The 11,290-nt window shown below is 35.5% G+C and overlaps 1 protein-coding gene across 1 annotated transcript; it reads left to right on the plus strand.

The window, feature by feature from the left end:
• Positions 1–1,821: 1,821 nt before the first annotated feature.
• On the plus strand, positions 1,822–10,592 carry CLYBL (citramalyl-CoA lyase; the record flags this gene model as incomplete). The annotated part of the gene is made up of 4 exons (XM_010171903.1): positions 1,822–1,918; positions 3,721–3,814; positions 5,174–5,341; positions 10,468–10,592. Coding segments are annotated over exons 1-4 (438 nt in total), but the record flags the coding sequence as incomplete, so codon positions are not given.
• Between the last annotated feature and the right edge of the window lie 698 nt (positions 10,593–11,290).

The raw sequence follows: 11,290 nt of genomic DNA on the forward strand, positions 1-11,290 counted from the left end.
TTTGAAAAAAAAAAAAAAAAAAAATTAATTGAAAGTTCTCTACTCGTTATCTTTTGTATTGGTGCTTACTACAATTTTTTTAAAGGGGAGAGGAAGGGAGACAATATTTAATTAAACATACTTTTTTGTTGTTTGTTTACCTTCAAAACAAAAGATAACAAAAATCCCAGGAGTGTGACTTTTAAAATATTTTTAAACAGAAGATCTCTGCTGCTTTAACTTGCACCTAAAATATAAACAGAGTAGCACTTTCACCTTTTTTTTTCAGCTTAAAAAATAAAAATCATATAGGAGCCTTAAGGATATGTCCTGATGCCATTATATAACCTCATTTTCTGCATTTGCCTGTATGAAGTTTACTGTTTTCTGTCGGTGTAGTACCTGCCATACTGTACACTCACACATGTGAATTGTGTCAATTTTTATTTTTTTTTCTCCTTACACATTTTTTGGTGGAATTCTCTTCCCCAAAGAAAAGTTATGGAGAGGGTCATGGTGGCAGTGCAAAGCAGGGATGGGAAGGGCAGAATTCTTCATCGACGAAAGCTGTGATTTATTTTGGCCTAATTGTAAAGTTACTACATATTGCTGGAAAGCTTTTTTTTCAAGATCTGGGTGATTAGATTTTCCTTCTTTTGGGGAGGGGCAGTGGGGGGAAGCTAAAAGGGGAAATAACACCTCTAATCCAGCTTCTGGTAAATAGGCTGCCAGCTTTTAAAATGAGTTTCCTTTCTATTAGTCAGAATATTATGCTAAGCCTTAAGCATTAGTTTTTTATGTTGCCATAGCAGCCTTATTCCTGCAGGGTTGTGACCTGCGATGATTACAGTACAAAGCTTATAGGGTCTTGAAACCCCCTTTGAAGATGAAAAGTCTTTGATGGTTTATATTTATGCAAATCTCTTAGATATGATTTACCCAACTGAGACTGAATGGAGAGATGATTAAAATTCCCTTTCCTTTGATATCCATTAATAGTCAAATATTCCTTAAATTTAAAATATATGCATATGTTATTTTTGTCTTTATTTACTAACATGTTTTCACCGTACCTGCGATATGTTTATCTCTGTGCAAATTACTCAATCTGGACAGACATAATAGATTTACAATATAGGGCTGAGGGTTTTTTCCCCCCCTTTTTTTTTCCTTTTTTTTTTTTTTTCCCCCTTTTGAAAGGGGAAAAATCTGTGCAAGAGCTTTTGTATGTTTCCAGATGATAGATTTTGGAATTTGGGCTACCCCACTGGCAGCTCAGAGCTAGCTGTGAACTGGTCTCATGGAAAAAATTGGCAAGCTTTGGTCTTCAAAGAATTAAACTTCCTTTTTAAGGCCTTCCTAGGTAAGCTAAAAAATTATGAAGAAAAGCCTATTGAACAAAAGGGTAACGGTGCCGTAATGAATAATACGGATGCCACTTAGAAGGCTGAGGAGCACTTCCAGTGATGGCAGTGCTGGACCTGAAACAAAACCGGACCTCAGGTACAGCAGCACTTCATTGTTTTCCAGGACCCACGGATTTGCATTCCACTAAGCCAGGGTGAAAGGTGCTAAGCCTTGATTTTTTTTTTAATTATTATTTATTTAAATTTTTTTGCAAACCAGTCTGGAAACTTAGAAATGTATGGGAATGCTGGCATTTCAGATCGCAGGCCTTGCTAAAAGCTGGTTTAATTTTTTTAATTATAGGTTTTTGGGGTGGGAAAGGGTGTTGTTACAGCCAGGTGAAAATTTAACGTGTTATATATACATGTAGACTGTTCTTTTTTTTTTTTTTTTTTTTCTCTCTCTGATAGCTCATACTGTCTAGTTTTAGTTTTCAGACAAATTCTTACATCACCTAAAAGGCCGAACACTTGTAGAACCAATGAATTTTATCCCCTTTGTGGAAACAGCAGTGGGCTTGCTCAATTTTAAGGTAAGCAGGTCTTGAAGTGTTCATATTTTGCCGTCTCAGCAAACTAGGATAAGCAGAATACTCCCCAGTCTTCCCCTAATTTCATCAAGGAAGAGAGGTTAAAAATACTAAACATATCATTCAATCCCCTAAAATGTTTGTACATTTAACTCTCATACTTGTGTTGTAAAGGCCTTCATAAGTTCAAAATAATTCAGTGACAGAACAGTTCCAGATAGTCCATGACAAATAACAAAACCTCTCTGCATTATTGTTAACATTTTTAACATACTTGGAGTGGAAATGGGCTTCTCCAAAGATTTGGAATACTCAGTGGTGCAATACACTTGGCTATTTAGTAGCTATCAAACTCAACCTCTGTATAACAATTTATTAAAAAAAAAAAAAAAGAATTATCATCATTTCACTATTGCTAAACTGGTATCTTTATAATGATTTCTACTGATAACATTGCAACCAAATTTCATGTTATCTTTTTTCTGTGTGTATGATGGGGTGTTTAATGCTAAGATTATACGTATAATTAACCTTGAAAATAAGAAAAATCTGAAGAATGTCCTCCTTTTTAGGGTAATTTTGGATCAAATTTTATTTTTAAATTGCATGTTAATATAGATTACTCCCCAGCCTTTACTATCAAGTCCAGGTTTTTCAGAAAGGCGAAGCAGCGTGGTAATGAAACGGAAGATCTCGTGCATGCACCAGGAATTCAGCATTCCCCTCCCAAGCTCTGAGGGAAAAGTTTCGGACCAGCTGAGGACACACACATCAGAAGTACCTCCAGAAGCACCGGCAGGCCTCACAGGCAGCCTGCTCGTTTGATACACCCATTTATCTTACAACACACGCTAACCTATCTGGGAACATAATAAAGCAGTAACCAGACACACTCCTCTCCAGTGTGCATACACAGTATTAAATCATATTTTCAACTGGCTGAGGTTTTTCTTCACCAACAGTATTTTATAGTGGAATTTTTAATATTGCAGTTCCTGATGTTGGCAGGAGAGTTGCCTTTTAAAGCACTTTGTCGAAGAATAATTTCTTATCCCACCAGCTGCCATAGAAGAACACGCATTAGTAGAGCTTGTAATTATAGCTGTCTCTGTCCACGTACCTTAGCCTTAAAAAATATATTATCCAAATTTTTATATAAAAGAGTAATATTTTGTAAATGCACTTCTTTATAGAATAGCTACAGCAGCAAAATTTTGCTTGCTTTTATTTTAATACTTTTCTGCAGCACTTGTTGCATTTTTAACCTCCTTAGCTACTTTTTAGTTACATGTAGCCAAAGACTTTAAATTGACAATCCTATAAAGAATCCCTAATCTACAACTGTTTTAAACCATTCATATTATTTATTTAATAAGAGATATTATAATCTTTATTTCTGCTTCTTATGCAGATATATTACATGTCAAACTAATCAAATTTAATAATTTTTATTGGCTTTTAAGCAGCATTTGTCAGATGTTTTGTTTCATATTGTTATATAAATATCTGAAGTACCAATCACAATAATACCCAGGGCATTATGTCGACCAAAAGGTAGGGAATCAGCTACGATGTCCTGTATTTACACAGTCTAGGCATATAGGTGCCTGGGGAAAGAAAATGTTTTCTCTTTTGCTGAGTCATTTTAGAGCACTGTGCAAAGTAGAGCATCTACAATGGCTTTGCTCAATAGGAACAATTTTAGCTGAAGGATTTTTGGTAACACGGAGCTGCTGTAATATCCTCTTAGTCTCTCTCTGCGTCCTGTGTTTCTGTAGAAATTAATACTCTGTTCTCATTTGAAGGCTGTCTGTGAAGAAGCACTGAGAACAGGATCCCAGGTTGGCTTTCATTTGGACGCAGTCGTCTTCGGAGGAGAGGATTTCCGTGCCAGCATAGGTTATTACCTGTCTGTTTGCTATAAATGTTAACGTACGTCATTTGCATTGGAGAAGCCCAATGTAATTTATTGCAAAAAAGCAAAACATTGCTTTTCCAACAGCAATAATTAGTGTAATGACAGTACTTGATTCCACATTTTATGTTTTCGCTTTTCTCATTTTTTTTCAATGCAGAATGTATCACTGGGAAATCAAAAGGTGGTCCCTGTGTGTTGCAGGGCACTGATACTTCCTTGTGCTTCTTGCCATGCAGTACCAAAAGTTAATGAAAAGCCGAAACCTATTAAGTCACTGAAATTGTTTAAAAATATTATATCCATAAGAAACACGCACATGCTTTTAAGAAGTACATTTAATGTCCTAAAATTCCGGTGTCTGTTTCATCACAGTTTTATAGACAGTTATTTGTCAGGCTTCTGACATCACGCACAAATGCTCTCCTGCTACATTTTGTTTTCATAAATTTACTTTAAATATGTCCCATGTCAATACAGCACTATTAGTCTTCCTCAAAAATAAAAAGCAGTTCAAAATATCTCTTATGAGAGACTGCTGAACTCCTTATTAATCTGATTCAGTTTAAAGATAATAGTTCAGAGCTATCAACATTTAAATTAAAAAGAAGTACGTTAATGTAAAAATTAGCATTGCTTTATTAAAATATTCCTTACAAATTGGAAATCTGTGTCCAAATAGTGACCCTAAGGGAAGGGAACATATTATTGTTATTATTTTTTCTCACTAGCCTTCATATGAGCATATTGCTTAGCTGGTGCACTGTAGCACATGAAGCCTTGTAAATACTTTTGCTTCTTCTCAGAAGTAATCTACCATGATTTTTCATGCAAATACTAAAGCTTAAACATTCAGCTTAGGACATCAGTTGTGACAAGAATCACAACCAAGGAAAGTGCAATTCTGTTCTCAGTGTGAATTTTTTAACCATTTAGCTGTACCAAGTATCTCAATGTGTATAAAGCTTCTCTCACTGTACGTACAGTAAATAATATAATCAAACAATTATTTCAGGTTAATCCCAACTCCGCAGTCCTTAACAGACAAAACTTCTACTTACTTCAGACTTACAACTTCTCATTTGAACTGAATCAAAATCTGAACTTTATAAACTGGTGTTTAAAGAGATTTTTTTTTTTTTCCTAAAGCAGCTTTTTTTCCTCTTAAGAGTATTATTTCTTACAATATAGCTGTGCACCCCTCTTTTGTTTTCTAAATTGGTTAAATGAAATCTCAAACTTTTTTTTTTTTTTTTTTTTTTTTTTTTTACACAGGAAATATTTAAAATAGAAAGGTTTAAACCACTCCTGTCAGCTTTTCTTTGTTTCCATTATTTTTGCAGGTGCAACAAGCAGTAAGGAAACTCACGATATTCTATATGCCAGGCAAAAAATAATAGTCACAGCAAAGGCATTTGGCCTTCAAGCAATAGACCTTGTTTACATCGATTTCCGAGATGAAGATGGTCTCCGCAGGCAATCAAGGGAAGGTGCCTCAATGGGATTCACTGGTATGACTTTCTGCCAATGTCTCAACATAATGCATATCTTCTTTGATTTAAATATATTGCTACATTTATTGTCCTTAGACAAATGACTTGGTTTTTATTTTAGGTCATTTATTGAAAAACTCAGTAATACCAAGCTCTTATTAGCACCTTAGTAATTATGGCCAGAAATTTTGCCCAAAAAGTCACAGGCTGCTTTTTAAAACTACAACCCATGAAGCGTGTGACTGTTTTTGAAGAGAAATTGGGGTAAAGGCTGTGCAGTGATTCCTCCCTTCACAGAGCACAGGAAAGGCGATACTGTACTGTGTGATGGCCACTCTACAATTGCTTTTTAAATATTTTGATCCCTTCCTCCTATTTTTTTTAAACAGCAGTTGTTAAAAAAATACTTTTTAGGTGAAGGTGTTGAGAAGAAAATATCATATGCTAATTGCTAGGGAGAAGTTATTTTCTGATTATTTTCTTTGATTTGTTTTTCATCTCCTGGCTTCACTCCCAGTAAGTGCTGGTGACATCTACGGGTGCTGGCAGACAGCAAGAGCAGCAGGTTCCTTGCTCCAGAGTCCCGTAAAGCAGCCTGTTACCTGTGCTCGGTGTGCCAGGTCACTCGGACACCCTGGTGGGACAGTGCGGCCACCAAAGATTGGGTTTTTGCAATAGAAATCAGCCGTTTGACTCATGCATTAGAGCTTTCTAGCTTATAGAATGAACATTTTGCATTTATTTGTCTCTGACCGTCATTCAGGATGTACGTACGATAACAGTACATCTCTTGGGGTTTTATTACCAAAGGCATGGGTCCTGGTGACGTCATCTAGCAAACTGTATTTTTACAGTTAGCAGCATATGATATCTTAAAGCACCAAGCAAAATAATCTAATAAAACAAGCGTCCTTTGAAGTGATGGCGACGTGCCAGTGAAAGAATAACCATCAATGCTCTTCAGCACAAACCCTGCCTCACTGTCTGCTGAGCTTCTACATTTGCAAAACCAGATCTTGTTTTGGAGGCAAAACGGTTAGCTCCTCACGGCTACATTATCCACGTCCATGTGGACTTCCACCCTTCATTCGTCTGTGATTGAAGTTGGGAAAATAATAGAGCTCCTGAATGGTAGCACCTGCTGATGGCTACCTAATATTTCCTAGCTTAAGGAAAGGCTTGATTTTTCAAAAACTTAAGCATCTGAACCTCCTGTTGACAGGAGATGGAGTTGCAGATGCTCAGCACCTTTGAGAGCACTCTTTTTGAACACTTAATGTATATTTAAATGCTTATCTCAGGCTGCCAATTTAGGAAATTTAGAAATGCTCAGCATAAACAACATTCATGGTGGTTTGGACTCCACTGACTTTATGGTGGAAGTTGTCTGACATCACGATAGGGTCCAGATAGGAGACAAATAAAAGATTATATGTGCCAATTCAGGACATAAAGTGAAGTCAGCCATAGAGTTGTCTTGCTTTTCCGTATGAGGAGTAAAGATCTGTAAAAGGTAGAGACTTCACTAAGGTGAACTTATAGCTCCTGCTCTTTGCCTCCTGCCTTTCCAGAGCTATCATCACACATTTCCAAAATCCAGCAAACAGCCTGACAGTCAGTCCAACCATAATTAGAGATGGGGCAATACTGACTTTTCTGATTTGGTGTCCAAAAAAAAATATTTTTTTAAAAATATGTTTAAGTTAAGATGAAACAGCCTTTTTCATATTTTTGGTAAAAAAGAAAAAAAAATTTGAGGTTGATCCAAAATTTTTAACTTTTTCTTTTGTTTCTTTTGCTTAAAGTTTATTTACTGTTTTTTATAATCTTTCTTGTTTGTTTTCATTAAAATAAAACATCATTTCAAAACTAAAAGCAAAAACATTTTGTTCCAAAACTATAGAAATGAAATATTTTAACATTTCCAATTTAATATTCATCACAGAAAATTACAAACATGTCTTAGCTTAATCCATGACCTTGTATAAAGCAGAAATCTGCAGATTGTATTTGCCACTGCCAGTCCTCTGGTAACGTGACAGTAGAATACTGAAATGTCACCTTAATAACAAATTCAAACTATGCAATTCTTGATATTTTTAAATATTTAAGATCACGTCCTGCTACTTTTTCAAAAAGAGTCAAACCATTGAAGTTAACAGGACTAAAACAAGCTGAGGCTTCCAAATTGCTCTCCTGGCTGGTGAAGCGCACACGTATTTGCATGCACAGGGCCATATTCACCACCCTCAAAACTGATGCAGAGCCAGAATATTCAGCAAAGTTGTCCTTAGATATCCCAATATTCAGATTTAGACCAGTAGAATTTGCCTTAATGTATCGAATGTGTTCACTCAAGATTGAACAAGTGAAATAATATAACGAAGAATTTGCCAGCTCTTTAGTTAATATTGTGACCCTCACTGCTTATTTTAGCCAAGTTTTCTTTTCCAGTTATCTTATAAGCAGCCTGTTTTTCCATCAGTGAATGTGTTTACATAAAATCAAATGTTTTCAAATGTAATTTAAAACAAATTAATGGATCTTTTCTATGTATATTTTTATATTTTTTAAATATATCTATTTTTTATGGGAGAGACCGTACATGCACACACACACACACACACATACACACCCGGCAAGGTGTTTTACAATACCAGAACCTGTGGACTTAAAGTCAGCGTGTTGCCTATATAAATGGTCATCAGTTTTAGGAATGTTTATGTAAAAAATTAAGTAAACCTTGCCATAAGCTTTAACAGCTGACTTAGTCATTATAGAAAGTCCTGTGCTACATGCTGAGAAGCCAGATATAAATAAGAAACACTAGGTTTCCTCTCTTTTTGCAGTCTTTTGTCAAAGACTAAAATGACAGCATCATACAGTTACCTAAAAGACTTGACAGGTATTGATTTAAAGCACGATATATCAAGTAGTACTGTAAAAAGGATTTCATGGTCATAAATTTTAATGTCTTCCAATTTTGCACTCTCTCAGTAACTTGTCAATAACAACAATTCCGTTTAAAATATTTCCTTCATTCCTGCATGGCATTACGTCTATTATACAGTTATTTGGATACATAATCTGTGACAAAAATCAGCTGAGTGCTATAAATCAAAAGTTAGATTATATTATCTGTAAATTGTTCCGTAGTGTTTTAATGATAAAAAGTATAGCTTGTTGCTACAAATATCTTTATCAAAAGCAAATCTTTTTAGAGAAATGTGTTACACTTTAAAAAAATCATATATAAATATTTTTATTTTTGTTATAATTATAGATAGACTTTAAATATAATTTAAAATATATTCTACATTTTCCCCAGAAAGCTGAGCTCCTTAGGATTTTGCAGGAATTATTTGCACACCCTTCAGTTTTAGAAACGGTAGTTTAGCTAGGGAGAATTTGTTGTAGCACAAACAAGGAACATCATAATCTTTTTAATGGCGACATTTGATTAAATTGACTAAAAACCCTTTGATTAGACCTAATGTAAAACATGTTAGTTAAGAAAATTTGTCTCCATGTAATTTCATTCAAAAAATATAGTTCTTACTGAGTTTTAAGCTTTTACCTATTTGTAAACTGTTTTTACAATAGTTATGACATTGAAATTTCAAACCGAATATTTGGATGCCTGTAAGATCATAAACGAAAGATTGTTTAATATGAACTAAAATAAAATTGAGCTGCTTATGGCTTTTTAGCAAAGAAAAGTAGCAACACTAAAAAATTACTATTTATTTGTTTATTAAATTAAGCAGTTTGTTCTGCTGCGTCCCCAGATTCTATTTGTACTCGAGTTTACCACTCAGACCCACTGCAGTTTGACAAAAGTAATCCCAGGGTTTTTTTTGCAGTGGTAATTTCATTTAAAATAGGTGTATCTCTGCGGTCACTTAAATATAATGCACAACCTTCTCATAGCGAGTGGTGGGCTGATTTCTAATGTACGGCTGGCTTCACGTCAGTAAGAACATGGGAGCAGAGCCCGTTGTGCACAGGAAACCTCCTGAGGTCCTGAGGCTTCAAACTTTTCCTTGCGTGCAAAAACCTCGCTCCCGCGAGAGGCGGCAGCGTGCGGGGGGACGGCGGGGCTGTGGGACCCTCCGTGGGCAGGAGGCTGCTCACTTGATGGTGGGTTTGCAGGATCAGGCTCATCCCTCTGACTAGTTTTGTTATCTGGCACGGAGGAGAGTCGTTTATTCTGCGGGAAAATGGGAATTACGGTCGCCTCTCTTTATTCAAACACTTTGAAAGCAAAGTGCAGAAATCACGCCGATCTGTGAAATTCCCTTAGAAATCAACTAATAATGTCAAATGTTACACTTTTAAAACTGTCAAACAAATTAGATATGTATTTGTTTTAAGGCAGCTAAATACAATAACAGATTAAAACAGATTATGTGGCTGTCTATTCACGTTTGAAAATCTCTAGTAAAAAAGGCAACGTCTATTTTTATTTTCTTAACGTATATTTATACAAGAAACGATTAAAAAAAAAGTGCTTCATAAAACTTCAGGGCACTGCTGGCAGTTGTCTAATATACTGGTGACTAAATAAATATTGCAACCTACCTGCAACTGCTGACTACCACAACAACAGCAGTTTAAATAACAGTAAGGATTTTATGATGCTAAGTCAATACGGAGAATTTAGGGCATGATCCTTATGTGACTGGCAACTTTGCAGTCCTACAAATCTCTTGCCACCTTCTTCAGACCTTATTTTCTGAACATATTTTCATATAACTTATTTATATGTGGCTGGAGCTGTTATTTATATAGTTAAATTCAGCTATGCATTATACCTGAAATGTTATTGACTGCCCCGGACAAACAATTGCACCTGAAACAACTGAAAGAAGATGTATGGATTGAAATGGGGAAGGAGGAGAAAAAATCGTGGGTTCTTTCAAATTATATTAAATGCAAGCATAGCTTAAGATATTTTTTTCTTTAAAAAATCTGGCAAAAGGCTATCTTCCTGTTGTCCAGTTTAAAAAATAAAAGAAACCAGGTAAAAGAATTAAAGAGCAAGAAAGTCTGCAAGGCATATGAGAGCCTCAAGTGGTTGGAACATTTTGCTTGAACATCTGTTTGTCGATGCATGGTTCTGGTGTTATTAATCTTCTTTGTAGGTAAGCAGGTGATTCACCCCAACCAAATTGCTGTTGTCCAGGAACAGTTCTCTCCGAACCCTGAAAAAATAAAGTGGGCACAAGAACTGATTTCTGCTTTTGAAGAACATCAGCGATTAGGCAAGGTAAATATTTTGTTAATATGCCATAGTGGAAACCAAATTTGAATAATATATAAGATTTAGAAAGATTGGTGATAGCTCTTTGCATTTATCTTCTGAAGTGTGCTGTAACTGAGAGTAGTGCTTGTGAAATCTGTGACTGGATAGGCTATAGAGTGTATATTTATTATAAATGTGTCACTTCCCAATATATTTACAAATGGACCAACTATCTTTTTCTTCACATTTTTTTAACTTTAATTCTTTGATTACACAGCCTTTTGCGTACCTGCATATACTGACAGCATCAGTGAATTAAAACTGCTTCTCCATTATGCCGCAGAATCACGGTTCTGCCATCACAGGGAAACGGAAATATTTGCAATCTAAAAGCAGGTAGCCTGGAAGACAACTCAGGCTGCTTGTACAGACATCATTTATGGAAAGAAATAAACAGATCAGGATGTCTTGGTTTTTAAAAAAAAAATCTCTACGTTGGTAAAACTGTTTCACTTCTGGGGGTTTGATCCTGCAAGCATCCCTAGTAGCAAGTGAATTTACTTTTGAGCAGAATGGCTTGCAGATTGTGGTTCTTAATCATTAAAAATGGGAATGTTTTATGTGCATTTGTACCAATTGCTGGACCTGGAATTTGGATAGAGGAGAAAGCAAATTAACACTAGAATATGATTGTTCCTAATTTAGTGCATCATTGAGTCTCA

This window comes from Antrostomus carolinensis, unplaced genomic scaffold (assembly GCF_000700745.2).
Source record: "Antrostomus carolinensis isolate BGI_N321 unplaced genomic scaffold, ASM70074v2 scaffold42777, whole genome shotgun sequence".
In the NCBI taxonomy this organism is placed as follows: Eukaryota; Metazoa; Chordata; class Aves; order Caprimulgiformes; family Caprimulgidae; genus Antrostomus; species Antrostomus carolinensis.